Source organism: Condylura cristata, unplaced genomic scaffold (genome assembly GCF_000260355.1).
Source record: "Condylura cristata isolate star-nosed mole 26May11 unplaced genomic scaffold, ConCri1.0 scaffold00001, whole genome shotgun sequence".
NCBI lineage: Eukaryota > Metazoa > Chordata > Mammalia > Eulipotyphla > Talpidae > Condylura > Condylura cristata.
In genome coordinates, this window is record NW_004567102.1 from 34,901,297 (window position 1) to 34,927,765 (window position 26,469).

Below are 26,469 nucleotides of genomic sequence, written 5' to 3' on the forward strand. Positions count from 1 at the left end.
TAAGAATGGCAAAAATTAACAATATTATCTGTTCAACTACCCTCATAGTTGAAAAACTGCCAAGCAGTTTATTCAGAAATCTTTCCTCCCCATTCTGTCAACTAGAATTCAACTAGCCAATTTCTAAGAGTAACGTAAATATTTTAAGTCCAAGCCTAGTTTTTACAAAAAGTGATTTGTATTACCAGTTGTTTTTTTTTTTTTTAGATTTATTTATTTATACATACAGAACTGGAGTACAGGCCAGAGGTGCAGGGGCAGTGAGAGGATTCACCAGAGACAGAGTGGGGAGCAGAATAGGCAGGTTGATGAAGTACACTGCTGAGGGGAGCAGTGGGCGGGTCAGGAGAGGTCTGCTGGGCCAGGGTCACTTCCCTGGCCGGAATCAAACTTGTGCTGAAGCTGCTGTGGCTGGCTTCATAGTGATGTGCTTTAACCCATCGTGCCACCAGAGGGGACCCTGGGATGCAATTTTCTTTTGCTCTCAGAATGAATATTTAAGCCACTCAGGTATTTGAATGCGGTGGACAGAAGCAATGTAGTGCAGACCCACAGGTAGTATCTGCTGCTGTGAAAATATTGAAGCTGGACTTCCAACTCCCTTTCTTGCAGAAGATTGCCTTTATTGTGGAGTTTTATCATCCCTACTTGAATAGTGCTTAAGGTGATTTTTTTTCTAGGAGATGATCATCATTAATGATGGTGTTATGAAATATTTTCTTTACTCAGCAAGATAAAAATATAAGCAACCCGATTTCAGATCCATGAAATCAAGCTGGTCTCCAGAAAACATTCCATGTAGTTTGGGACTTACTTCATGAGATTAAACTGCTTCCTTTTTGTCATTGGGAAGCAACCGATTGAAATGTCATCCATGAGAAGGGCCTGGAAGTTTTGTCACTTGTGATGGACGTCTATGGAAATGCGTGGACTGATAGCCTGGATAACACAGGTGGAACCTCTCAAAAGGAGTGTTCTGAACAGTCGGTGTATTTCTAGGACTTATAGCGGGAGAGGACCAGACTGGGACAGTGCAGATGCCCTCCCAGCGTTCAGGGCATGGAGAAGGGAAGTGCTCAGTCTGAACAGAGTATTCCTTTTAATGTGATGTAGAATAGAATTGCCTCAGGGCTCTGGAAAGAGCAAAGCCGGTTTCTGGAAGGTTGCCATAGAAAGACAGTTCCCCCCCACGGGAGGATGCTTGGAGACTTTAGTGCCATTTTTCCATCTTTAGTTTATCTTTTATTTTAAGTTACCCAAGTACATTTTTTTTTTGGCGGGGGTGGGGTGGGGGGAGAGGGATGTTCCTTTTATGATTTAAAATATGCAGAGCTCTTTTTTTCCTGTGGTACGATACGCAAAACATGAAATTTACTGTTTGTGAGTGTGCAATTCTTTAACATTAAATTCGCATTGTTGTAAAATCGTCCAAGATGAGTCCCCTAGTCTTAAGAGCCCACATTCTACTTTCTGTTTCTATAAGGTTGAGTAGATGAGCTAACTCATTTAAGTGGAATCATGCAGTATTTTTCCTTTGGTGTCTGGCTGGCTCCACTTGGTGTAAGTTTTATCCATGCTGTAGCATGTGAAAATTTCTTTTTTAAGTCTGAATAGGCATCATTGTAAGGTATTTGCATATAGTGTTTATCCATTCATCTGCTAACGTACTTTTGCTTTACTTCCACCTTTTGTGACTAATTCTGCTATGAACTTTTATCTATAAATATCTGAGTCCCTCCTTCCAGTTGTTTTGATTATATATCCAGAAGTGGAATTGTTGAATCATAAGGTAATTCTATGTTTAGATTTTTAAGGAAATGGCTACATTCTTTTTCATGAAGGCTGTGCCATTTTGCATGTTCAACAGCATTATACGAGAGTCCAATTTCTTGATGTCTTTGTCAATACTTTTTGTTTTCTTTTTTGGTTTTTCATTTTTACATACTCATCATTCTACTGGGTGTGAAGTGGTATCTCATTTTGAAGCACTGCTTTTGATTATTACTTCTTTGACTTGAGTCTAATTCTTTTAGGCATATTTTTGCTGAAAGCTCTGGAATAGAGCAAAAAAACTAATGCCATGATAGAAAAATAAATGTCAAAAAATCTAAATAATAATATTAGTTGATTTGTCTACTGGTGTATGCAACATATCTACATTTTTTGAAATTCAGCCTACATTTTTTGAAAACAAGATCCAAAAGAGGCGGAATTTTTTTTTAATGATTTATTTATTTGTACATACAGAACTGGGGTACAGGCCAGAGGCTCAGGGGCGGTGAGAGGCTTCACCAGAGACAGAGTGGGGAGCAGAACAGGCAGATCTACGAAGTACACTGCTGAGGGGAGCAGCGGGCAGGTCAGGAGAGGTCTGCCACGCCATGTGGTCACCTCCGGGGCAGGCAGAAATCGAACTCATGTGGAAGTGGCTTTAGCTTCTCAGTGCAGTGCTTTAACCCGCTGCACCACCAGGGAGGGCCAAGAGGTGGAATTTAATAACATTTCTTCGTGGGGAGCTCAACCCCATCAGAGGAGTGGCCTGACTTTGTGGCTGCTGCAGGACAGCCATGCTGAGATTTAAGACCAGTCACATAGCATCTTGATACATGCATAGCACAGTAGATATTTTATCGTATTTATTTATAGTTTATTTTTATTATATATATGTGTATATATACATTATGCTGCATAGTTACATTTTCTATCATTGCTTAATTCCTTCACCCTGATTCCACATGAATCGGTTAATCTTCTGACTTTGGTTTTGTTCATGTACAAAATGTGACCTAGTCTGTTCGGCCATTCCTTATTCTAATTTAACAAATTGTTGGTCTGGTTATAAGTCACTTTTCCATACTTGGTAGGCCTGAATTCATGACAGCTTTATCACCCCTGAAGGACTGAAAACCCAGCTTCCTAAAGCTATTTTTTTTAAAAGATGTAGTTATGCATACAAGAACTGGAGTACAGGCCAGAGGTGTGGGGGGTGAGAGGATTCACCAGAGACAGAGTAGAGAACAGAATGGGGTGGGGTGGGGGACTTTACCAAAATACACTGCTGAGAGGAGCAGTGGGCAGGTTAGGAAAAGTCTGAAGGTCATGTGGTTCAGCTCCCTGGCTGGGGGTTGAATTCATGCTGTAGTGGCTGTGGAGAGCTTCATAGTGCTGCACTTTAACACATTGCACCACCAGGGAGGCCCCAGCCTCCAAAATCTACAGCGCTAAGGACCATAATGTGGTTTTTTATGTCGGTGTGCCCGCTATCCCACACATATCTCATAGACATGCCTCATTCTTCTTAGTAAATCCTTTCCATCTTCTTTCTGGAGTGTTTTTCCTTATAGGAACATGGTGTTCTTAAAGCCCAACTGAGGTCTCTGTAAGAATGGGAGAACTCTGCTGTCAGGTTCAGGGTTGAGCAAATGAGTGAAGGAAGACAATCTTCTAGTTTCTCAGTGTCCTGAGAACCTAATTCAACAAGTATTTGTTGCTTGTCTGCTGTAAGAGAGGTCTTGCTTGACTGTGGAATAAAAGCACAGGATATCCCTGTCTTGTATTTATGGAAAAGAGGCCAGAGGAATAAGAATGTCCCCAGAGGCCTGATCCCGACAGTCCTTTCATAGCTCAGATGACAGCACATTGCAACTACCTGGTATCATTTGGAAGGATATCTCCAGTAGGCCCAAGGACAGTCATTGTTTCCCAGCACCTAGTTATTCTCACAAGAAGCATTTGCTGTGCTAAACCAAGAAATATCACAGAGCCAGGAAATGTTAACTTAAAATTACTTCCTAGTCTTTTTACTAATATGTGGATGCCCAGGATTTATCTGGAGGAGGTGGTTTAAGAAATCCAAACTTCTTTCCTCTTTGAGGCACCTGCTGGGAGAGAAAGGATGCCCACTTGTTCATTAAGTGTTTCTCTGATTCAGGTGTTGAATATCTATGTGCACCAAATATTAAGACTTGTTTCTGATTATAAAAACTGTTCTTCCTTTGGCATTACTTTGTTGATTTTAAAACGGAGGAAGTCTTCTGACTTAGAAACACTTTTTGCTCCATGTTTTGTCCCACTTTTGTTCCACATTTTGCTCCTGAAAACAAGGGACTGCTGAGCACAGGATGAATGGAAAGAGGCAGGAAGACGATGCATCCAGAATTTTTCTGTCTGTTGTCACTTGCCATGGTTTTTCAGGCTGCAGGGTAGTTCTAGGAGATAACAGGGAATGGCATATAACTTGACAGTAGAGGGAAATTTAGCAAATGTGTCCATTAGAGAAAAGAGGATGAGTGTGTGAGTGTGAGTGTGAGCACATGCATACACGTGCTCATTGTCTTCTAGGCTGATGGAATGCCAGAGTATCAGACTTCACAGGTAAGATGTGCACACAAGCGACAAGATAATAGTCATGAGGATAAGGATAAGTACAAGGTGCTAAAGTCCCTGAAGTATAACCTACTTGATTGGAGGAAGTAAAACTCCTCACCTCAGGAAAAAAGTTGTTGAGCCAAAAGAAGAATTCGCAGAGAAAGAACTGGAAACTAGAACTAGAGTGACGCGTGCAGGTAGGAGCTGGTGGCTCATATGGAATCAATGAAAAAGAAGTAAACTGGGAAACTCAAGAGTGCTTTCTATGCACTGCCCTGGGAGAAGCATGTGCTCACTGACTTCAGACAGTCAGGCTTGGCTGCTGGCTGAGACGTTGACATCAGGAAGTGCTTTAGGAGTGTCCAGCAGGTGCTGGCGTGACCATGAGCTTTGACTCTGCATCCTGTGGACCTTCATTTGATCTGTGTGATTCTACCCACCTAAATGCAGGTAAAGTGCCTCTGTAGGCATCTCTAACTAAGGTGCCTGGTTGTGCCTCTGTACAATGCGGGACTAAAGCTTGGAAGACTATAATTCCAAGTTCTGACCTGGGCTCCGCAGCCTCTGGAGCATGACCTGCTAGACTTTGGCTTTGCATCTATCACAAATGCTTTGCTGGGAGAGAGTGAGGTGATGGGTGTGAGACTTACTGGCTCGAGTTCAGAACAGATATTGGCATCCTGGGTGGCATGCTCACTTTTAGAGGTTAGGAATTGAAGAAAAAAGAGATAGAATGACTGCAATTGGGAATTTTAATCTCAGATTTCTTGGGGGAAGACAGGTAAATCCCACTCATCCCTTTGGTTTCTTCTCTAAATTTTAGTCCAGCAGTTATATTAACATTAGACAGAATAATAGAAGAAAAGAATAAATTTAATTACACATAGCAAATCTATATAGATGTAGATACTAAAACCATAGCCTTCCTAAAGCATAATATGAAGATATTACTTTAAGGGAAAGGGGGTCTGGGGTTTCACAGATGGGGACAGGGGTCTCATGGTAAAGACCAGATGCTCTGTAATCGTGATTGCTTTGCCATATTGATAGGTTTCTCTGATAGAAACATTTTGTGTGAAAGTCTTAATTCTTGGCAATTTACTTTTCACTGTTCTAGATATTTAAGGGATTGGTCAAACTTCTCATGAGTCTACAGAAGTTTGATTGACCTTAGCTTCAAATAATCCACATGCCAAAGTGAAATTTCTGGAGAAAGTCTGCTCTGAAACTCCAAATCTGAATGGGTCATTAGATCTTTCTCTGTGCAAGCTGGTCAGTGTAGGTCTTAGAATCTGTGTCATTGGCAGCTTCTTGGAGTGTCTCTGCTGGGTGTGTGTGTGTGTGTGTGTGTGTGCACGCGCTAGCACACATTCATTTTTCATGGTGCCAGCCCATTTAGCAAAGCTCTTAGGCAACCTGGGCCGAGCTAGTGATGTTCTACAAAATGCCTCACTACAGCCCTCTATCTGCTGCTTGTCCTTGTGCATTTGATGGCCCAAGTTGATTCATTCGAGACTAGAATGAAAATCACTTCCCTGTGACCTTTTTCAAAGGTGTTAGGTGACTGCTTTAAGGGACACATCGGACATTCTACCCTCCAAACCTACCTTGGGGATGCGAGATAGGAGAGGAAATAGCCCCGGAACAAAGAGCCCCCCTTTTTTTTTTTTTTTAAAAGATTTATTTATTTATTTGTATGGAACTGGGGTACAGGCCAGAGATGCAGAGGGTGAGAGGATTCACCAGAGACAGAGTGGGGAGAAGAACAGACAAACGGACGAAGTACACTGCTGAGGGGAGCAGTGAGTAGGTCAGGAGAGGTCTGCCACGCAATGTGAGTCACCTCCGGGGTGGGGATCAAACTCATGCTGAAGTGGCTTCAGCTTCTTAGTGCTGTGCTTTAACCCGCTGCGCCACCAGGGAGGGCCAGAAGCCCTCCTTTTAACTGAAGGCCATGCAGAAGTTGGTGCTTAAGGAGAAGGTGCCCCTTATTCATTGTCCTTCCAGTGCCTCTGGCGGGCTGACCCTGTCTGTCAGTCTCTGCAGGTGTTTGTCGGGGCTCTACTTCTCTATTCAAGGAAGCCCTTCTCACTTCCAGGAAATTTGCATTTCAACTTTCATAACCACTTGTTTTCTATCCATCCCTAGAAGTTTCATTTAGATGAATAGGAGTGGTGTGAAGGAGAAAAAAAGAAGAAATGAAAAAGTAGTTTCTCTAGGTCAGTGGATGTAGAAATCCTTCCACACCCTGCTGTGCCTCTGGGCCTGAGCAGTTAATTGGGGGGCACCCGTGGGCCTGGTGTGGAGAGCACCATGGCCCTGAGGGGTGCTGTGTAGAAGGGATGGAGCACATTTTCCCACCTTTATTGTCTGTGTGATTTTATGGGACTTTTGCTCTTTTTCTGTTACCAATTTTGACGCATGGATGAAGCCTGGTGTCCCCCTTCTGCTTTGTTTATTGTACTAATTACAAAAATGAAATGATCAAACCAGACTTCATCTTATTTTCCTTAAAAAAGTAGAGGTTATTGCTTTATTTCTGAGTTGATGGAAGGGAATGAATCCCAACATGTACATATTTTTCACTGTAACTGTTCCATCATCTAAATGAATGCCTTTGTTATTTTTTATCATAATTTTATTTATTTATTTTTTTCCTAGAATACTTGTGCTGAATCTAATAGGATGTGGTTGTCAGCAGAGCCGGTGCTGTCAGAAGAACAAACCAAGGTTTCTCTATCCTAGACTAGCATTTCGCAGCTCACGATGACAGTTTGGCGTCTGCTGGCTACATTGTATTGACCTTGACCTGAGTCGTAGTGACACATTCCATGCAATGTCACATGCAACCTTTCTAGCAAATTTGGGAGTGTTCACCTTTTTCTTGAAAGGAAACTGAAGCTCAGATCATAATTTTCTTGACTTCAGAGGGAAAAATTGGCAAATGTTTTCTATAAAATACCAGAAAGTAACTTTTTTAGGTTTGGGGGGGTGGGTCACACTCTATCACAAATACTCAGTTCTGCTGCTGGAATGCCAGGGAAGACTTTTAAAATACAAAGCAAGGGTGGCAGACTTCTAATGCACTTGTTTATTGACATTGATATTTAAATTTTATGTAATTTTGTCATATCACAAAATATTACTGTTCTTATTTTTTCAACAATTAAACATGTAAACATTTTTTATTTGCAGTCTGTACAGAAATGGGGAGTGGCCTGGGTTGGCCCACTCCTGAGGTCCATGAAGAGCATGTGCAGGGAAGGATGGGAGTGAAGGGTCGTGGCTCCTGGAGGGACAGTGTGTGTGCAGGTAACAGCACGAAGTACCCGAGGAACTGCGGTCAGCACGAGCACAGCTTGATGGGGCTCAGGCAGGTCAAGAGGAGACAGAAGGGCCCAATCCTGACCTGGCAGGACATAGTAGGATGTCAGACTTAGCCCAGAGAGTAATGGGAAGGCACTAAAAGTCTTTAGCAAGGGAGTGACCAGGGGCGTTTGTCTTTTTAACAATGTCATGATTTGTGAAGAAAGGATTGAATTAATGGCAAGAAATGGTTAGTAAGAGAAGAAGCAGAAAAAACAGAAAGCTAAAAAGTGGACTGAGTGGGTGATGATGGGATAGCCGGACCATTTCCCAAACACAGCACAAGTTGGGGCATCAGGTTGGTCAGATTTATAGGTGAAGGCGTGGCTGGGAGAAGTGAAGTGTCTTGCTTAGCAACACAGCAAATGGAGGCAGACAAAGAGGCAGACTGAGCCCTGTTCAAGCCTGCTGCCTTTTCCTGGGTGGGATGACTTTTTTCTCCTTAAAAATGGGAATTGTGGGGCCCTCCTGGGTGGCACAGTGGGTTAAAGCACAGCACTGAGAAGCTCAAGCCACTTCCGCATGAGTTCGATTCCCACTTGCCCCGGAGGTGACCACATGGCGTGGTAGACCTCTCCTGACCCGCCCGCTGCTCCCTTCAGCCGTGTACTTTGTCCATCTGCCTGTTCTGCTCCCTACTCTGTCTCTGGTGAATCCTCTCACCACCCCTGAGCCTCTGGCTTGTACCCCAGTTCTGTATGCATAAATAAATAAATCTCTTTAAAAAATAAAAATTATGTTTATCCTAATCTCTCTTTATCTCTGAAACCTACGACTGCAGATCTTCTCCCTCCACACATACTACTGCAGAAAGAGCTCATAAGTGAGGGTAGTTCTTCTGAGGTTTGGGTTGTTAATTTTCATTTCCTGAGGAAATTTATTTTATTGTAGAGGGAAATAGCTTCTTGTTCAAATACTAGGGAGGCCAAAGATGATGGTAATGGTTTTATTTATGTGCTGGTGTTTGAAAGGTTGCTGAATACGTAAAGGTCAGCTTTTTTGGAAATGGGTGTAACTTTCTTTTCCAAATGAAAATTGCCACATGTTCTTCTACCCTGGAAAAATGACTCACCTGGCTGGGCACTCAGAGGCACCCTCCCGTCCTGGTGATGACATGGTCTCTGAAACAGAGCACCCCATCCTTTGAACAATATGATATTGAAGGGATGGCGTCTGCTTTGTGGGGTTTAAGACTGGAGATGAAGTGAAAAGGAAGAGAGGAAGGTAAAAGACTATACTGTAGGGCACAGGGGAGGTGGTGATTGTGCCTCAGCTTCCCTTGGGGTTGTGCTGTACAGATGACCTTGGGTGATGGGACCTGTGGTGAGCTGAGAGCAGGGGGATTTCATAAAGACCTTAGTGGGACCTGATGGCAGTGACTTAGTGAGTCTTGGTTTCAGCTAGCATTTCATTCATATCTCCTGTTATTTATCAGCTGGACTTGTTTTCCCCTTTATGAGGGAAGGTCTGGGGTCCTGGTCTGTGTCTCAGATGCCTCCTGCTACCCCTACCATGTACAGTGTCACCCACAGCAGGTGCTCTGCTGACATGTCACTTTGGCATCTGTGCTGCACAGGGCAACCCCATCGCTCTCAGAATTCAGTATTTCTAACCTGAAGTCAACACAAAGATGCTTTAGACATCCTGAAACTGGACATGTTTCAGGAGTAAGCAGTGCCCAAAGATCTGACTTCCATCAATCTTCTCCCATTAAGCAACATTTGGTTCCCATTTCTCTCTTCTCCAGTCCATTTCCTTAGACTTAGGTTGCATGTCTTTATTGTTGCATGGTAGGTACCCAACAGAGCACTTCTGAGACTGATTTTGTTTATTCTCTGGAGGTTCTTTATATATTCGTGCAGGTACTGATGGTGAGTTCAGAGATTCATGACTTCCTTAGTTATTGAAAGCAGGTTATAAATTAGATGTAGGTTATGTTTGAAATAAAAATGTTTGATTGTTAAAGCTTCCATTCTAGCAGAGAGTAAATGACCACTTGGTATGAGACTTGGGCCTCAGTGACAGCCTGTCTTCAACGTGGTGCAATCTAACATGGTGGTTAGAGACTGGAAGACTTTCTCCTGCTGGATCTTGAATGTGGCCAGGAGCATTTAGAGTGACATGTAATTGTGGATGAATTAACTTGCCCTGAGTGTGTCTTTCTCAGTTTGTGCAGGATGGAGATGTCTGCCCAGAGGCTACTTTCGAACAGAACATCTCAGCAACCTGCACCTAATTCTGATTACACCTGGGAATATGAATATTATGAGATCGGACCAGTTTCCTTTGAAGGACTGAAAGCTCATAAATGTAAGTCTCATATAACCACACCCCCAATTCTTTTACAGAACCCTTTTTCCAAACCCCAAAGGCCCAGAAAACACCCCCCCAAACTTGTCCAGGGGTGACATTATCTAAGGGCTTTGGTGATTCTGAGTGATAGAAAACTTTAAAGGCTAAAATGGCAGAATCTGAACCAATGCCATTTTCAATTTTCAAACATTAACAATTCCAGTTCTCCCAAACTGTGAACATTTGGACTGTCAAAAATATGTCCAAAAGTAGAATCTGGAAATATTATTTAAAGAACCCCTTTTATTTTTGTAGCACATGGTAGCCCAGGGTTTCCCAGAGCTGGAGAGAGCTGTTTATGATATGTGTGTTTATAATGACAAAGCCTAGACTGCAGTCCGTCCTCACTCTGTTACAGGCATGAAAGGTGTTTGTTTCATGCTTCTGCAGTGATTAAGATTCAGCACAGAGCAAAAAGTGTCAATCTATGAGAATTTACTGTTCATGCCGGGTCTTAGTTGAATGCTGATGAGTCGGCACAAAACATCTTTCTTTTTTTAAGTAGAATTGACATATAAGCAGGACCTGCTACCCACTCCCACATTCTGTTGTAGTTACCCCATAATCATTGCAGAGATGTTTGATTGCTTTAGAGTAAATATCCACAGCACTAGAAAAATTTATGTTCTCATCGGACCCAGAGGAAGGGTACCTGTTAGGAAATACAGGAGAGATGAAGTAAGCCGTCTACTATGGCAAAGGCAGTACTTTTGCTCTTCCAGTGGTTCCAGACTCTTGCCACTCTGACCTGTCTTCGTGTTCTTGGGCTCTCACACCCACTTGCTGCTCCCTTGCAAGGAAGACTTTCTGTTTTTAATCCCCAGCTTCATTGATATAGACTTATCAATTGTAATATATTTACAGTTATGTTCCAAAGGGAGAAGTTGATATATTAATGCACTGTGAAAGATTTCCCACTGAGTTGATTTGCAGTCAGTGCTTCACAAAATATCTTTACCTTGCTTGATGAGAAGACTTAAGTTCTACTCTTGTAAGTTTACAGCTTTTTATCATGTTCTGGTTTTCCCTCTCCCCCACAATGCGATTCCTGCCAACCTGTCAACCATTTTTCTGCTCTTTGTCTCTATAAGTTTGGCTGTTTTTTTTTTTAGATTTCAGATATACATAATACCATAAAGTATTTGTCTTTTCTGCCTGAGTTATTTCACTTAGAATGATGCCTTTAAGTATATCTATGTTGCCTCCAATGGCAGGGTTTCTTTCCTTTTAAAAATGGAATAGTGATAACTGTGTCTGTGCATATGTGCATATATAGAGATCTACAGGCATCACACTCACTTTCTTTGCTTTGCCGAGTTACTGCTCATTTAGGGTCACACCATATGCATGCCTTCAGTCCTTCCCCAATTGTTCCTTCTTTGTTGTGATTGAAGATTACCCTTTAGAATTTCCTTCAGTGTGACCTCTTAAAATATGTAGAGAAACCTCTTTGTGGGTAAGATGGAAAGGTGTTTTGCTGGCTCCCTCTGTAGTGGGCCCTGGGAGGTAGCTTCTGTGAGGACTTTTGAGCCCATTAAGAAATGCTTTTGTTGTAGACACAAGCTCTGTCGACTTTCAGAATTAGATGTTTTGGGGTCAACTCTCTCATGTGAGTCTTCAAAATTGGGGCTTTAAGGTATGCTCCTGGGGATTTTCTCCTGATTGTGGGGCCCTGTGCTGACAGGGGTTTGTGAGATGAGTGTGTCTCCGCCTTTCCTACCTATTTTGCTAGTCGCTCTCCCCATTGCTACATATGTAGGAATCACTCAGCTCCTGTGTGTCTCCAGGGGAGCCGCTGCCAGTGTAAGCTGTGCATTTGGTGTGACCATGGGAGGAAGGAAGCTCTGGAATCTCCCGTCTTCACCTTGGTCAGCATCCTGTTCTAGCTAATTACTGAGTTTAGCTTTTATCCCTTTTGCCTGTTGCTGAAAGGACCTTGAGATACCTGACTGGTTCCAGGGGAGCTGACGCCGTTGCTTGCTGGCAGCTGAGTGGAGGTCAGGCTGGGTAGTCAGAGGGGCGGGCAATGATACTCGGCTATTCTTCTATCAGGGCTAGAACAGCTTTGGAATTACTCAGTACCTTGAGGTTATTCAGTTTTTGTTCATTAAAAAAATCATTAAAAGGCTTCCCTAGTAGCACAGGGGTTAAAAACACAGCATTATCAAGCAACAAATTCAATCCCTAGCCAGTTAGAAAGGTGACCCACATGGTGCAGCCGACCTCTCCTGTATTGCCCGCTGCTCCTCTCAGCAGTGTATTTCAGTGGATCTGCCCATTCTGCTCCCCACTCTGTCTCTGGTGAATCCTCTCACCTCCTACACCTCTGGCCAGCACCCCAGTTGTTGCATGAATAAAAATAAAACTTAAAAAAAATCATTAAAGGAGCCACATACCTTTCATTATTCCAAAGTGGATAGTAACAGTTAAATGCCTTCACTCATTCCTTTATTGATGTCTGCTCAGTAGTCTTTTTTTGTGGCAATAAGAAAAGTACATGGGACCCCAATGCGTTCTCATTGATTATCTGGTAGGAGACCATTTCTGTCAAGGGGTGAGCTCGTCCTCCTCAATTCACTTTAATGCTTTAAGCTATTTTTTTTTTCCCTTGGGTGGTCTTTAGAAAAGGAACTTACTTTTAAGAATTTCAGTGAAAATCAAAATGACAGGGCACATTGCCATCTATTTCCCTATTTTGTCATCTACAGCTGGATGAAAAAAAAAAGTTTTTTTTGTCAGTTAATTCCTATCACTTTTCCTCAGTTTAAGATCAAGAAAAGACAGGCTTGCTGCTGTAATTTTGGATGTTTTATTTCCAGGAACAATTGAAAATCTTTTTCAGTCTATTGCATTCTAAAATTACCATAGCTGGGAAACGCCCCCCCCCCTCCAATGTAGGTAGAAGTGTGACACATTACATACTTACCTTATGGATTATACCATTAATAAGAAGTAAGTTTAATATTCACAATAGTAAAAATGTGAGTGAGTCTTTACTGTTCTGATCTAAGAAAACTGATTGAAGTAGAGAACCTTAGTTTTGGGAACCTGACAACATATGAGACACAGAAAAGAACAAAAAGCAAAACCCCAAATCCCAGCCATACAGGAAAATGAAAAGCCTAAATCAGATATTTCACTGTGCGCACTGATATAGTCTTCTGTTTTTAAGTTATGTGATTCTGCACCTTCAAGTGTGTCTCCCCATTTTGTCAAGAAAAATTCCAAGCCAGTTAGGTACAGTCCAAAGAAATAGAATTGAGACACATCAAGGGAAGTGCTTACTAGGAGAGGCACAACTTTGCCATCTGCCTTCCTTTGTTTCACATGTAATGGCTCAGACCTGTCAGCAATAGCAACATCTTTAGTTAGACTAAGTTTTTCTACCTGCTGAAATTATGATCCCAACCTTCAGAGGGTCGTTCATCTGAGAAGTAATGTCTTATGGTCATTGTTAATTCATGTTTTGTCCTCATTTTTGAATTTGATATCAAGCCTAACAATGCATCAGGAGTTGGTACTTATCTGTCATGCATTTGCTACCAGCAGACTGGAAGTTCATCCTTCCTTTCTACTTCACATATTTATTGTGCACCTGTCATGTGTAACACTGGTTCATGCCCTGGGGATATAACAATGCACAGAAAAGACAAAAGTGGGTCCTCATAAAGAGCTTAAATTCTAGTGGAAAGCAAAACAATAAGTAAGTAAACAAGCCAGTAGAATATGGAGGTGAAGGTACAGAGTTGCTGTGGAAGACCTTACTGAGGAGAGATTTGAGAAGATACTCGAAGGAAGTGAGAAATGGAGCTAGAAGACATTTGGGAAAGAGTATTTCTAGAAGACACTCCATGACAATAGTGAAATGCTCTTTTCAAGAAACAATAAAGAGGCTAGTGAGAGACCAGACAAGTGGTGAGAAGCACAACAGCAGGGGGTGAAGTCAGGTAATGGAGCGGAAGGTGTTGGCACCTTAGAGAGATCATGCCGAGGACTTTGCCTTTTTCTCTGAGGTGTAATTTAAAGGTTTGGAACAGAGGAGTGGGATCTGGCTAAGGTTTTAATAGAACTACTCTGTAGCTGGGGTAGGAAGGGGTTGAGATTACAAGTTAGATATTATTGTAATAGTCCAGAAACTAATAATGATGGTTTATATCATGATGAGGACAGTGGAGTGCTGAGAATTACATACTTTCTAGATATATTGTAGAAGATAAATCTGTTAGGATTTGTAAATGTGTTGGCAATGGAGTGTAAGAGAAAGAGAAGAGGGAAAGGTGATTTGATGATTTGCAATCTGAGTAATTGGCTCAAGATAAATTGCCACTCATTGAGATGGGGAGAACTATAGGAGCTCAGGACTTGTTAAACTGAGACCTATTAGACATCCAAAAGGAAATGGGAGGAAGAGTATCCAGTGAAGGTACAAATTTGAGAACCATAAGCATATAAATGGTATTTAAACTCTAGAGGCAGGATAAATAATTTTAGATGAAAAAAAGCAGAAGAGGTCCATGAGCTGAGCCCTTTGGCATACTGGCAGTTAAAGTTTGAGGGTGTTGAGAAGAAAGCCACAAAGGAACTGGAACTGAACATATAATAAGGGGGGAAAGTTGGCCATTGTGGTTTCCTGGAAATCAGCGTTTCAAACACGAAACAATGGTCTGTGCCAAATATTGCTCTGGGACCAAGTAGGTCAAGGACTAAAATTTGACTCATGGCTTTACAAAGTGATTGTAAAAGTAGTTTTGATGGCATGGTGAGAGTGAAAGGCTAATAGAGTTGTTTCAAGAAAAAAATGAGAGGACAGTAAATGAATACAGTATGAATCAACAAGCCTCTCAAGAATTTTGTTATGAAGGAAAGAAGAGAAATGGACTTATGAAGGGCTTAGCAGAGAGACACTGCATGAGACTAAAGAAGCAAAAGTCTATGAGTCAATGAATGGCCTCTCTACGTATTAGCAAGACCATGCTGCCTGCTGTCTTGAGGAGAAACTGAAGGAGTGTTGTTATCTGAGCCATCAGTGGTGGCCACCTTCCATGCTGTTTGCATAGGAAGCGTGCAGATTATGCCAGATGTATATATGGATGAGTTGGCAAGAAACTGGGCCAACAAAGTAAGAGTGCTTGAGCTAGTGAAGACATGGAGAAGGCACGTCATTAGGGTACACAGGGGCACGTAATGAAACATCACTGTTGTCTCCTTGCCAGAAACTCATAGCACGGAACTGACCCAAAACATTGTAAGGACCAGAGGTAGCATGAGGACAGAGCTGGCTCGGGTGTCCTGAACGCTTTTTATAAGTATTAACCATTGTCTTAGATGCAACTATGAGATGGAAAGAGTACAATTCATTCCTTAGAGATGGAAAGGAAAGAGAATGAGATGGCATAGTTTCTCTACTCCTGCCCTAGTGATGAAACATGAAGAAAAACGTAATAGAGAAGAATCAGGCGGCCTTTCCAGACACTCAGGTGCAGTCACCATTGCACCAGCACCGAGCCCTGTAGTCCTGCAGCACAGTCTCCTGGCTCCATCCCCATCCTGTTCTCTCCCCTCCTCTTCCACCTCCAAATGCCTCAGTTCTATCATCAGCTTTCAGGGGTTGGTTTTAAAGTTTGTCTGTTTTCCATGTATATGTGACACAACCCAGTATTTATTCTTTTTCCGACTTATTTTGCTTAGCATAATCCCTTCCAGCTCTGACCATGTTGCCACAAATGGCAAGAAGGATAAACCTCTATTTTGACTTCTTCTCAGCAAAGGGAGCTTAGGGGAAGACAAGGGATTCTGCTTTTACCCTTTTATCACAATGCCTGTACCCATGGAACTTGGCATATAAATAAAACTTCCAGAGAGTTTGGATATTCCTGGAATGAGATGGAGATCTCTTATCTGAAAGGTGAGGCTAATTGCCCCAGGATCAGACCACACGGCAGAAGATGAGATAGAGGAAATTAGCAGGAGTAATTTGAGAAAGCAGAATTCTATCTGAAGGGTATCATGAATTAGCAAGCATATTTAAAGAATTGCGTTGAGAAATGTAGTTGCCTCATTACCAAGGAAATATTTGGAAATGCTGTTGGATCACAGGGGTTATCAAGTTCTAGCCATGACCCTTCCCGACCCCATCTGCTTCTCCACTGAGGACTGCAGCCCTCTCCCATGTGTAGCCTGAAGGAGCTGTGATAAAGGCACCTTTTCTGTGCCTCTGTCACCCTGGGCTAGGCAGTAGGGCTGATGGGGATCCAAACACCATTTGCAGTGTAAAAGCTGTGTGAAAAACCCTTCTCATAAACAGATTTGAAAAATATGAAGCAACACAACTAAATTAAATTCCCAGTTGAGCACATACATATAACATCGTGTGCCATTCTACTATTTGCTTTTGCTATGCAGGCATTTTCTGAACTCTCCTTTATCTATACGATGGTGCTTCACAGTCTGTCCCCACAATTGATAGGTTTCGTTATCTGTTAGTTTGCTTGTGACATATAATTTTGGCATTTGTCCTTATGGCATTTTAAGCCTGGCTTCCACTTTCTTACAAGGCAAAGTCTACCATTTCTACTTCTTTAGCACTCAACCCCAGGAAAGATTCATTAATTTTTCATCCAGAGTACTGATCAAATAGCAGTTGTTCACTTTTAAGCCATAGTATATGTAAAAAGCATATACAGAGTAAATTGCTAGGTGTATTTGTTAACTTTAGAAAATTGCTACATGTACATAAATTAATTAGATTAATGCTTTGTTCTTAAACATAGTTAATGTATAAGGTCTGATAGTTAAAAATTGTTAAGTATCCTCGCTATATACCCATAAATGTTAACTTCTTAGAATAAATCAGTAAATTTAAAGTAATTGATACTGCAACTCTCTTGCATTTCTTAGATTTGATATGTAGCAGCTTCTGTAGAAAATCCACTCCCATTCCTGCCCCTCCAAAGACTCATGACTGTTACCCAAGCTGGGATCAGTGAAGGACCCATGTAGGAATAACAGGCTAAAGCTATCCTGGGGCTCAAAGAAAGAAGGGAGCACATCATTTGGGGCTATTGGCTCAGGCGTTGTAAAGATGATGGTTAAGGAATGGGCTGTGAAAGGTGATAGACTCCATTAGCTGGTTGGGTAAAGTTGTTCCAGCCAAGTAAAGGTGAAAGCATAGGCGTTAGGTAGTTGTGGCTAGGACTGAAGCTAAACACTGGGACACAATGTTCCCTAGCCCAATTGGAAATATGGGTTTTAAAGTAAGGGTAATTTGGGAGGAAATGATAATAACAATAATATCAGCAATAGCCAGCAAATGTGGATTGCCTTCTTCTTAGATGCCAGTCATTATATAAAGTGCTTTCTTTACATATGGAATCTCTTCTGAATGAGAAAAGGTCAAGTCTATTTTTGTTGAAGAGTTTTTCATAAAAGAGCAATATTTTCCGAACTGTGATAAAGGAGGTTCATACAGAGGTGAAGCATAGGAAAATATAGAAAATGAGGGGTACTCCAAAAACCATTTGTATGTTTTCCTCAGAAAGTAATGAGGACCTGATTTATTCTAGCATGTATATCAATGGAAATATAAAATTTGGTTGGCTTGGATTAGAATTCATTTTAAATTTCCTACTGTCGTATTTTTAAATTCAGTGGAATCTAGGGGACCTACATGGTCTCTATTCTATCCCAAGCTCCATTCACTGGGATGTAGACCCCATAAGGGATGAGTTCTCATAGTATTACCTGAGATAGAAGCCCAGATATGATACAGTCTGCCCTGACCCATATCACCTGCATCTATTCTGTCTAGAGTTGACGGAAGGGTCAAGATGTGTCATCAGACAGTTGATTTGCTCTCTAGTTTCATGTATGAAAATGGTCACATTCCATGTATGTTCAAGTGTTCAGCTGCCCTGGAGTACTAATCCCAGCACTGTCTTGCAGATTCCATTGTGATTGGATTTTGGGTTGGTCTCGCAGTCTTCGTGATTTTCATGTTTTTTGTGCTGACCTTGCTGACCAAGACAGGAGCCCCACACCAAGAGTAAGTTTGGACCTTTCCTAAATGTCTGTCAAGCCCCATGGGAAGTGAAGGAACAGAAAATAGAAATGCCGGTTGACTCCAGTACTGCTCCATCCAGGGGTGCCGAGAGCAGAGGGTTCTGTCCCACGGGCCTGTGTTGTGGGCTGTGCTTCCTCCCAGCACTTCTTCTGGACTTCCTTTCAAGTGACCCCTTCTGAACCTGTCTTTCTTAGTTCTTTTCCATGCTTTGATGCTGACCTTGACCAAATTTTTATATTGAAATATTTATTAATCAGTATGTATTTTCTCCTTATTCAAAAAGAGTTTACATGGTCAACTGAGTCAAAACAAAATAAAAAGGCAACAAAGTAGAATAAAAACTAATTTCTACAAAAAAAATTTTATGTAAGTGACATTGCATTATACAAGTTTTGGGGTGCATTATTACCAGTGTCTACATATACCACATTGTTTACCAAAAGTTCAATTTCATCTGTGACCATACAGTTGATTCCTTTTATCTGACTTACAAACCTTCCTTATGTTTTCCTTTCTGTAGCCACTAGTTTGGTCTTATAGTCTGAACTTTTTGTTTTATTTAGTTCATTCACATGTTTAAGTTTTATTAAGAGCCAAAGGAAATCTTTTCATGTGCTATCTGTATGTCTTCTTTGGAGAAGTGTCTATTCATATCTGGTGTTCATTTTATAATTGGCTTATTTGCTTATTTCATATTGAGCTTTATGGGCTTTTGTATTTTGGATATCAACCCCTTGTCAAAATAACCCTATGTGCAAATATCATCTTCTATTCAGTATGATGTATGTTTTGATTATAGTTTCTTTTGCTGTGCAGCATCTTTCTAGTTTGACGTAGCTCCATTTGATTAGTTTTCCCTTTATTTCCCTTGGCTTTGGGGTAGAGATCCCAGAGACACCTCTAAGGCCAGTGTCAAAGTGCTTATTGTCTCTGTTTTCCTCCAGGTATTCTTGGACTTATGGAGGAAGTAGTTACATGGGTGCTTAAAGAATGTTCAGTAATATCAGAAAGTATCCATTTATATATAGCTTATAGAAAAACAAAAATCTCAGAAAAATGTTTGGGAAGGATTATTTTTATTCCAACTCTTCAAAAAAAAAGGGATATTTAAAAAATATCTTGACACATATAAAAGTAGAAATACAAAATTATAGGCTATATGGGATAAGCAAAAACATTTCTAAGAGGGACATTCATGGTAATAAATGCCTATCCCAAGAAACATGAATGCTCTCATACAGGAACCTAATTTTATAACTCCAGGAAATAGAATAAGAAAAACAAGATCCATAGTAGAAGGGAGGAAGTAACAAAGGTCAGCATGAAAATAAGTGCAATGGAGATGAAAAAGAGAGTAGCAAAGATCGCTAAATTAAGATCTGGTTCTTTGAAAAGAAAGTTGACAAACCTTTAAATAAACTCACCCTGTTGCCCTCTGCCCCCCCAAAAAAAGAGAGGACTCAATATATAAAGTGAGAAAGAAATACAAAAGATATAGAAACTATTAATGACTTTACACCACTGAATTAGACAACTATGGTTAAATTCCTGGAAATATATAACCTATCAGGACTGAATCAGGAACAAACAGAACAATCTAAATAGATTACACGGCTAGTAATCTAAAAAGAGGACTAGCAAGGGGATTGAGTCAGTAATCAAAAATCCCCCAACAAACAGTTGTCCAGGTGGCACAACAGGTTAAGGTGCAGCAAGAAAAGGAAATAATAGGCATCCAATTGGGAAAGGAAGAAGCAACACTGTTGCTATTTGTATATGATGCATCAGTATAATATATATAAGAAGCCCTTCAAGACTCCACCACAAACATACACCACCATGGGAGCTACTTCCTGTGGAAGCTGTATGTTTGCCAAGAGTAGGCGAGAGGTGGGCAGGAGCTTCTCCACGCACAGCAGCCTTCTTTCCACTGCTCAGTCTCCCAAATTCTGTGCTAGGGACAAGAAATGATGGAGCTGTCTCAGCTGCCTGCTGTCATTCGGCTGAGAAGAGACCATCCCTTTCTCTCCCACCTACTCGACTCCCCAAACTGGGGAAGATACTCCGAGGTGGGAAAGAGAACCAGGTGTTAGTGAGCACTAGCAGAGACTACTGCAAAGGGAGAGAGACTTTGATAAAGCTGACACCGCCTTTCGTAAAGGCTTTTAGGGCCAAGAAGCAGCTCTAATGGGGATAGTTTTTCCCATCATATTTGCTTATGTGTGGGGGTTGCAGGGGAGAGGCAGAAAGTCTCCTACCTGGATCCCTTATGGACAATGAAGATGAAACTGTCATTTTCCCCTGCTTTCTCAGCGGTTTGGGAACCATTTACTCTGCATGCTGCCTTGATAAAGCATGATAGCCACATTGGCATAAATCTGCCAGAAAGTACATAATGAAAAAGGCTTGCATCACATTTTTATGTTGAATATTTTAGAGTTCTTAAAAAAAATTATCAAACTCCAGACATCAGATAGCTCAGATACCCTCTTGTGCCGTCTCAGCTAAGTGCACTCTGTCCGGGAGCACATGTTCTTCATTTAGGCTGAGTGCAAGGTTGCTTGGGATCTTATAGAAATGGGAATTACATTTTACCTTGAGTTGCAATTTGCCTGGCCATGGCTCACTAAAGGATGGGATAGCGCAACCAAAAACGGATGGCAGGAAAATGTCAGTGCTCAAGTTCTTTGTCGTGAGCAAGACCTAGGCACGGTATGTAGAGCCCATACATGGGCTCTGAATGGCGCCCTGAGGATGTCCTGCCATTCTGAAGGGCCCATGACAATCAGCAGATAGAAAATTTGCTGTCTCGTGTACATCATTCAATTTGTATACCTTTGTTCAGAAGTTAATTTCAGTTCCTCAGGAAATAGGCGGAATTCACTGAGTGCACAGCTGCAGCTTGTCCTGACATCCCGGAAGGCAGCTGCAAGGTAGTAGCATCTCGAGAGAGACAGACATCTTCCCGCTAAGTCAGTGTTATAACTGAAGCAACTAAAAGTCTCTGCCACCAGACAGAGGGCTTGCTGGTTCCTCTGCTAAGGTTGGTTGCATGAGGAGAGCTCTCAGTGCAGGGGTTATTACCATGTTAGGGGTTATTACCATCTTCTCCCTGGGTGTTCATCATAACACTTTTACTCTTCGGGGTCTTTCTTTAGCTTACACGTTTTAAAAAGCTTACACGTTTCACTGGAGACGACAGCTGGAGATGGCTTTTCGTGGGTGGGGGTCCTGGGCTGAGACTCTCAGCCATAGGCTTTGAGCACAGCAGCTGGCCCTTCATTTGTAAAAGGTCAACATAAATCTGCAGAACTTTTAGGGGACCATCCCACAAGATTCCAGGTGTTTTCTCTCTAGAGATGTAAGGGGGAAGAGTCTGTCTGTCCTGGTCTGTGCTTTAGGGCACAGAGGAGAGAGCACATCACTACACACTGCAGGTGATGGTGCGTGTCGTGGGAACTGGGAGCCAGGACTGCTGCAGACAGCCACGCCCACTCACCTACCCAGAGCCTGGTGACTGTAGGCGCCTCCAGAGCTGCTGAGATGACTGCAGACAGCACATGTGCACACAGGAGAGAGAAGACTGTGCCTGGAGAAGCTGACATGGGGCAGGAGGGATGTGTGCTGTAATGGAAGGTCAGCTAGCACAGGTGCTCCGAGAAGGGGTGTGTTTCTTCCCTTGGGAGGGCTCAGACTTTCCAGGGAGAGCACTTGGGTTGGAACAGTAAAGGAAATATTTGATTTGGACAGAGAAGTGAAGGGGCCTCTCAGATGGAAGAAAGAACATAGCAAAGGTCCAGAAAGAGACAACACGTTGGGGGGGAGGGTAAGTGACGTCACACAGCTGGTTTGTGGGGTTCATAAGGTCACTGGTAGGAGAGGACTCTGGGTCCCTCTCTTCCCATCCTCCCATTCTGGCAGTCAGACATTTTTAAAACCTGAGTGAAGTGATGATTAGGGCAAGAAAATCAGTTACCTGAAAGACAGACCAGTTACATTTGCATTGAAGCAGAAATTGTCAGAGACTCTCTGAAGTGATTTTTCTCTGAAATGTCAACACCTGCCCTAGCGAATGTTGTACTTACATATAAATCCTAGACCTTCACATCACATTTGCTCGGTAGGCAGTGAGATTGGTTAACCAGGCTTATTGCTGAGAGGGGATTGACTGAAATACATTGCTGAAGGGAGCAGCGGGCAAGACAGGAGAGGCTGATGCCAGGCGGGTCAGCTCCAGAGCTGGGGATTGAACTTGTGGCTGTGGATAGCTTCATGGTACTGCGCTTTAACTCCTTGCACCTGATTCTTGATCATTTGGAACTGAGGAGATGGAATCAGATTTCCCAGACCTGCCAACTGAGTCCACATTCTTCCTGCCCTGCAGGCATTTGGTCATCAACACTATCCAGAAGAGGAGGAGGAAGCTAAAGGACTGAGATTACACAGGTTTTGAATTCTGACTCCAGGCTTGCTTTTGTGAGATTCTGTTCTGAATTCAAAACTGTTCAGACATTTGTTTTGCAGAAATCACCACCTGAGTGAGAGCAACTTTATATAAATCTGCAAAGGATGATGGTTAAAGTAGATGGGACATAGGGTTATTCAGTTTACCCATGTTCTTTTCAGGCTCTGTGGGGCTTGCTGAGAGCTCTTTTATTCATTTTCTGACTTATTCCCATGAAATTGCTAATTTGTTCCACACCCAAAAGAATAGATACCTGGGTTGTGAATTCCCACTTCTGCCAATAACTGGTGTGTGACTTCAGTGGCAACCGGATGCTGCCTTTCTTTAGTGTGTGTATCTGTGCAAAGGGTGAGTCATTCTTGCCCTAAGTGGCTGACGTGATTAGCTTGGAGCATCGAGTGAAATAAGTGGATGTGACAGTATTTTCACTATTATGCTTATCCCTGGAAAATAGTACTGTAGTCTCAGGTTCTGAACTTGAACATGAGTTGTGACCCTTGAGGGTTCTGTGAAAACACAGATTTCTGGGCCCTACCACCAGGGATTCCAGGATATGCCTTTTCTAAAGCATTATGGGGAATTCTAATGCAAATGCCTAAGAGTCCCCTGGAGAAATACTGGTGTGTGCTGCAGAGTATGAAGTTACATCAAAGTGAAGTGTCTCTCCAGTACCCTCCTCTAGAGATTTTGCCTTGGGCCTCACTGTACATGCCCAGATGCCTTGCCTCTCATTTCTGGTGTCTCTGCTTGCTCCGTGCAGGGACTTGCACTCCATAGATGCTAAAGGGGAATATGCTGGCCTGCCCTCTCTGCTACAATCCAGGACTCTGCAGCTGAATGAGCTGGACTCTAAGCAAGCTCTTATTTCCCTTTTCATTACAGCAATGCAGAATCTTCAGAGAAGAGATTCCGAATGAACAGCTTTGTGTCAGACTTTGGAAGACCCCTGGACCCAGATAAGGTGTTTTCTCGCCAGGATAATGAGGAGTCCCGGTCTCTCTTTCACTGCTACATCACTGAAGTGGAACACATGGACAGGGCCAAGGCTTGTCATCAGACCACCGCCCTCAGCAGCCATGTCCACCTCCAGGAAGCCATCAGTGGGAGGCCAGAAGAGGAGCTGAACAGGCTCATGAAGTTTGACATCCCCAACTTTGTGAACACAGATCAGAACTCCTCCTTTGGGGAAGATGATCTTCTGATTTCTGAACCCCCTATTATTCTAGAAAATAAGCCAGTTGCCCAGTCCTCACACAAAGACCTGGACTGAGAGACGAGTTTGTGAGAAACATGAAAGTGTGGGTTTTGTCTTGATATAGCAAGACATCTCCATTCTCTACAATTGTGTCTGAGTGGTTGTGAGAGACAGAAAGAAAGAGGGACAGGTAGACAAAAAGACAAAGAAGATAGTCCCAGAGAAGACTGCTGATGAAGCTGAGTTTTTATGCCTTTAAACACATTTGGGATTCTTTTGGGGCTAAAAAAGTCTGTCTCCTCTTCCACATGGGTGAGAGACTTAGCTGGGACTAGTGTCACTGTGCTTGAGCGGGTTGGTACATACCTTCCAGTCTGACCCTGCCACTGCCATGCTCTGCCTTTCCCATCTGGCTTTACCTCTTTGGGCTGCTACATCTTCAACTGCAGGGTGAGGAGTCTGGATTAGATTATCCATCCCAGTGCTAATATTTTGTGTGTATGACTCAGTGTCCAAACAAGGCAGGGATGTAAGTAAAACAGTGTAAACTGAGGCACTGTCTCTGTCTCTTTGTAGGAACCCCCTGACTGAAACTTCCACTCCCCCCTTAACTGATTCCAACTTTTCTCAGGGCTTGGGTATCTATGGGAGTATGAGAAGACTTGCCTCAGAGTCACTATGGCCACAGTTCTGTTGGTTGTACTGAAATAGCTCTTCTGAAGGCTTCCAGCCCCTCAACCCCTGCCCCATGAAGGAATGCTGCGCTGTGGGTGGTATAATCCCGAAACACCTCTTTTCCAGGCATGGAGGGAAGGATGTCAGCTGGGTGAGGGAGATGCCCTCTGTGAGTCTCTGTCTGCATATCTGTGTCTGGTCACACAACTGTGCCATAGGCACAGTTCAGTAGAATGAGGAAATAGCTGCTTCCACGCTGACTGCTTGACAGAGGGTAGATGAAGGTCATCTGGCTGGTGCGAGGCTTCAGGCTGAGGTGGTGAATGGACAGTAAATACCCCACCAAGGGATCTTCTGGACGGGTGGGAGCAGCCCAGAGTTCCTTTCTGAGGGGGGGTCACACGCGCACACTGGTGTAGAAGCTCCTTGGTTTCATCCAGTTGGTCGCATGCCTGGCTAGCTGCCTGTCTCTAGGTGAAAATCTCACATGTTCATTGTGAATTTGTCCATCACCTGTCTACCACCTGTCTCGCTTATGCTAAAAAAATAAACGCACTTGATCGCACAAGAATTTTCTCTGGTTCTTTGTTATGTTACTTCCCATTTTTTCATCTTTTAAGAGTTTCAGGTGTATAGTTCTTTCCTAATCTCTATCATCTCCAGGGTCCCACTGGTGTGAGTAATGTATCAGTTTTATTTAGGAATTATTCTACCAAAGAATTTCCTTTCCAGTAATGTCTTTTGACATGTTAAACTATCACTAAATAGTAGAATGAAGTCTGAAATGTTGCAGGAGAGCAAAATTAGAAAAGAATGCTGAGTTTATTAACTTCTAATAGGAATTGTTATACTCATTCACTCAACAAATTATTAAATTTTGGCTATTCAAACTTAAAGCTGTTTCCTTGGTATCCATTTCAGAAGATTAGCCAGAGGCTGGCGGATGCCCACAGTATGATGTAGGGAAGTAGGCTCAAACTGGGTAAGTTCCCACAACTCTACCACTTTTCTTAGGAACTAAATGTCAAGAACCGTGAATGGCCTGAGATGTTACCCTTCTTACAGACTAGGAAGTAGGCCTGGCACAGTTTCGTGGACACAAGACATGGAGTCAGAGACTAAGCACTTCATTGCAGCCCAGAGGATGCTGTCCATGTTCACATAGGACCCTGAATTTATTTCCCATTGCTGTAACACACCAGGGATGGAGCAGCCTAGTCACTTAAAGCAATGTGCATGGATTATACTTCTAAAGTACAGAAGTCCAAAATCAGCGACAATGGGTAAAATCAATGTCCATTTGGAGGCTCCTTAATCACAGATGTACAGTCCTTCTTGCCATGTACAGATTCCCACAAGTTCTGGGAGTGGAAAATGGACATATCTGGGGGCCACTTACCTACCACAGTCTTGCCTTAAGTCCCAAAGACTCATGTCTGTCTCACATGCAGAACATATTACCTTGTCTCAATATCCTCTGGTCTCACTCGTTCCAGCATTGGCTTAAAGTCCTTTATGTAGACTTAGTCTTTCAGCTCAAAACCCACAAATATTACCATCTTAATTGACTAAGTCAGCTATGGGTGAACCCCTGAGTAGGATCCATTTTAGTTAAAAATTCTCTGTGACCCTGTGAAACTAGAATAGAACTTATTTTTGTCTAGTTGAAACAGCCAATCAGTGAGACAACTGTATAGACAAAGATATTTCCAGAGGAAGAAACTGAAAGGAAAGGATTCACTAGTCCTCAGCAATTTAAAAATGTAATGGGGCGGGGGGCCTCCCTGGTGGTGCAACTGGTTGAAGCACAGTGCTATGAAGTTTTCACAGCCACCACAGCACAAGTTCACTCACTGGCCAGGGAGCTGACCCACATGGTGTGGCAGACCTCTCCCGACCCGCCTGCTGCTCCCCTCAGCAGTGTTCTTCATCGATCTGCCTGTTCTGCTCCCTACTCTGTCTCTGCTGAATCCTCTCATGCACCATACT

General features: G+C 42.5%; 1 protein-coding gene across 2 annotated transcripts in view; it reads left to right on the top strand.

Moving 5' to 3' along the window:
* The window catches only part of MRAP2 (melanocortin 2 receptor accessory protein 2), a 33,837-nt gene extending 8,792 nt beyond the window's left edge, over positions 1–25,045 (top strand). Inside the window, exons 1-4 of one of the 2 annotated variants that reach the window (XM_012722093.1) lie at positions 7,598–7,680; positions 9,902–10,044; positions 18,028–18,127; positions 23,493–25,045. In XM_012722093.1, the coding sequence (XP_012577547.1) occupies positions 9,912–10,044; positions 18,028–18,127; positions 23,493–23,880 (621 nt within the window). In that variant the 5' untranslated portion in view covers positions 7,598–7,680; positions 9,902–9,911 and the 3' untranslated portion in view covers positions 23,881–25,045. Of the gene's footprint in view, positions 1–7,597; positions 7,681–9,901; positions 10,045–18,027; positions 18,128–23,492 lie in introns of those variants that run through there. The other variant, XM_004673659.2, reaches the window with a different exon arrangement.
* The last annotated feature ends 1,424 nt before the right edge of the window (positions 25,046–26,469 follow it).